Source organism: Rhincodon typus, unplaced genomic scaffold (assembly GCF_021869965.1).
Source record: "Rhincodon typus isolate 14 unplaced genomic scaffold, sRhiTyp1.1 hic_rhity00005039, whole genome shotgun sequence".
NCBI classification, from domain to species: domain Eukaryota; kingdom Metazoa; phylum Chordata; class Chondrichthyes; order Orectolobiformes; family Rhincodontidae; genus Rhincodon; species Rhincodon typus.
The window spans coordinates 1-2,537 of record NW_025970677.1 but is presented as its reverse complement, the minus strand read 5'-3'; the positions used below and the strand labels follow the sequence as shown (position 1 = coordinate 2,537).

The following is a 2,537-nucleotide window of genomic DNA, read 5'->3' as shown; positions in this document are numbered from 1 at the left end:
CGCCATTCACCCGGAATGTAGGCCTCGCCATTCACCCAGAATATAGGATTCGCCATTCACCCAGAATATAGGATTCACCATTAATCAGAATGTAGGCCTCGCCATTCACCCGGAACGTAGGCCTCGCCATTCACCCGGAATGTAGGATTCACCATTAATCAGAATGTAGGCCTCGCCATTCACCCGGAACGTAGGCCTCGCCATTCACCCAGAATGTAGGCCCCACCATTCACCCAGAACGTAGGCCTCGCCATTCACCCGGAATGTAGGCCTCGCCATTAATCAGAATGTAGGCCTCACCATTCACCTGGAATGTAGACCTCGCCATTCACCCGGAATGTAGGCCTCACCAATCACGCCGAATGTAGACCTCACCAATCACCCAGAATTTAGGACTCACCATTCACCCAGAATATAGGCCTCACCATGAGCTAAAATCTAGACTTCATCATTAACTAGAATTGCAGACTCACTATTTCTCCAGAGTAGGTCATTACCTTGACCCTCTTGTAGGCCTCACCATTAAGTGTAGTACTGGCCTCATAACTAACGAGGATGGAATCAATAACGTTTCTAGCCAAACACTGGCCTGGGGGTGGGGGTTAACTATGGGATGTTAAAATATGTCAACTGTGTGTTGAGCTCTGGCTCTGGGAATGAGGCTGAAGTCAAGAGTTTGCGACATTGGCAAGACTCCAGCTCTCCCCCAAAACAAAAGACAGTTGAGAAATGGGTCATAAAAGGGACAGTTCCAGACCTGAGTTAGGCCTCAAATTGAGAAATGAGGGACAATGTCTGGCACACAAGGGGAACGGGATCATGTGTCCCAGTGCGGCCTCTTGGGGGAAATTCGAGGGACCGGGCAGATTGGTAGGCCCGAGGCTAGCCTGGAGCAGGAATAGAACGAGCCGAGTGGCCTAGTCCCTGACTAATTTCTGGTGTGGTGTTGGAGTTAGCGGGAAGAAAGCGGGAAGCAGGGAGTTGGTTTGAGCTGGGCCCTGTTGTGTTGTGGGGCCTTGCTGGGTGAACCGAGGCCTGGAATTGTTGCTGACGGTTTTTGGTCTGGCCTGCAGCTGTGCATTGCCCCTCGCCCGGGGCCTACATGAAGTTATCGCCGCAGCCGATGGATACCTCCAGCCCCCCTCCCTCGCACCGGCCCCCTGAGGCCCAGGTACCCTCCTGGAGGAGGTCGCCCCCGGCCTGCATCGCCACGAGGAGCCAGACCGACACAGCGACAGAACAGGTTCGGACGCCGGCTCCTTTCGGCCCAGGCAAGGGGGCGGATTGCCGGGCCCAATTCGACACCCCAAGGGCGGGGTCCGTCCCTGGGCGCTACCCACCACAGCCTTGGGGGCCGTACCGCCCGGTGGGGGGCGGGGCCTCTCCCTCCGCCTTCCAGACGATGAGGGAGGAGGCGCTGAGATTCCCGGCTCTCCGGCCCGCCTCCCTGCACCTCCTCGCTCCTCCGGTGCTGGAGGTGGACGCTCACTTACCTCACCCTCCCTACCGAGAGCCCACAAAACACTTCAGGGGCGTCTGGCTCGACCTACAGGATGGACCCTGCAGCCAAAATGGTGACACCATGAACGTCAACGGTGATTCCGATGCCGTGGTAAGGAAAGACGAGAGCTGACACAAAACCAAGGACTAATGAACTGTGCTGTAAATATTATTGATTGCATTGGACTATCCGCCTGTGTCATCCATGGCAAAGGCAGACGGTGGCCTGATGGCTCCATGGCCCTCGATGTACAAACTCCTGCAGACAAACGCAGTTTTATCTCTCCCGAAATAAATTATGTAGATATCATTCCCTTCGCCGGGCTCTCCTCCATGATTGTTTCCAGGGCGGAAGGGCAAGGGAAGCGGCCATGGAACCCCCTACGGGCACTGGAAGAGGCCATTCAGCCCCACCAGGGCCGGAGGCTGCGGATGCTGGAAGCTAGGGTCAGTAGGAGCGGGGCCGGGAAAGCACGGCAGGGCCAGGCAGCATCCGGGGAGGTCAGCATTTCGGGCCGAAACCCTTCGCCAGGGCCGCCGTATCGACCCGAAACGCTGACAGGCACTGTCCCACTCCCCCAGGGCCTGTCCCACTCCCCCAGGGCCTGTCCTAATCCCCCAGGGCCTGTCCCCCTCCCACAGGCACTGTCCTAATCCCCCGGGGCCTGTCCCACTCCCACAGGCACTGTCCCACTCCCCCGGGGCCTGTCCCACTCCCACGGGGCCTGTCCCACTCCCCCGGGGCCTGTCCCACTCCAGCTCCTGATCCATTTTACCTGTATCTCGCTCACTGTGTGTGACTCAGTGTGTACAGCGCTGTCGAGAAAGATATATTGATTCAATATGTGTGTGTCTGATCCTTTCTTTGTCACTCTGTGTGTGTGTGTGCGTGTGTGTCTCTGTGTGTGTGTCTGTGTCTGTGTGTGTGTGTGTCTGTGTGTGTGTGTGTGTGTGTGTGAGTGTGTGTGTGTGTGAGTGTGTGTGTGTCTGTGTGTGTCTGTGTGTGTGTGCCTGTGTGAGTGTGTGTGTGTCTGTGT

At 56.9% G+C, this 2,537-nt stretch overlaps 1 protein-coding gene across 1 annotated transcript in view; it reads left to right on the top strand.

Annotated features, from left to right (window-relative positions):
• Nucleotides 1–2,182, top strand: part of bcl3 (BCL3 transcription coactivator) — a gene marked incomplete at its 5' end in the record, with an annotated part of 10,938 nt that extends 8,756 nt beyond the window's left edge. The window contains one exon of the mRNA XM_048593990.1: nt 1,074–2,182. Within this exon, the coding sequence (XP_048449947.1) occupies nt 1,074–1,633 (560 nt within the window). The remainder of the gene's footprint in view (nt 1–1,073) is intronic.
• Between the last annotated feature and the right edge of the window lie 355 nt (nt 2,183–2,537).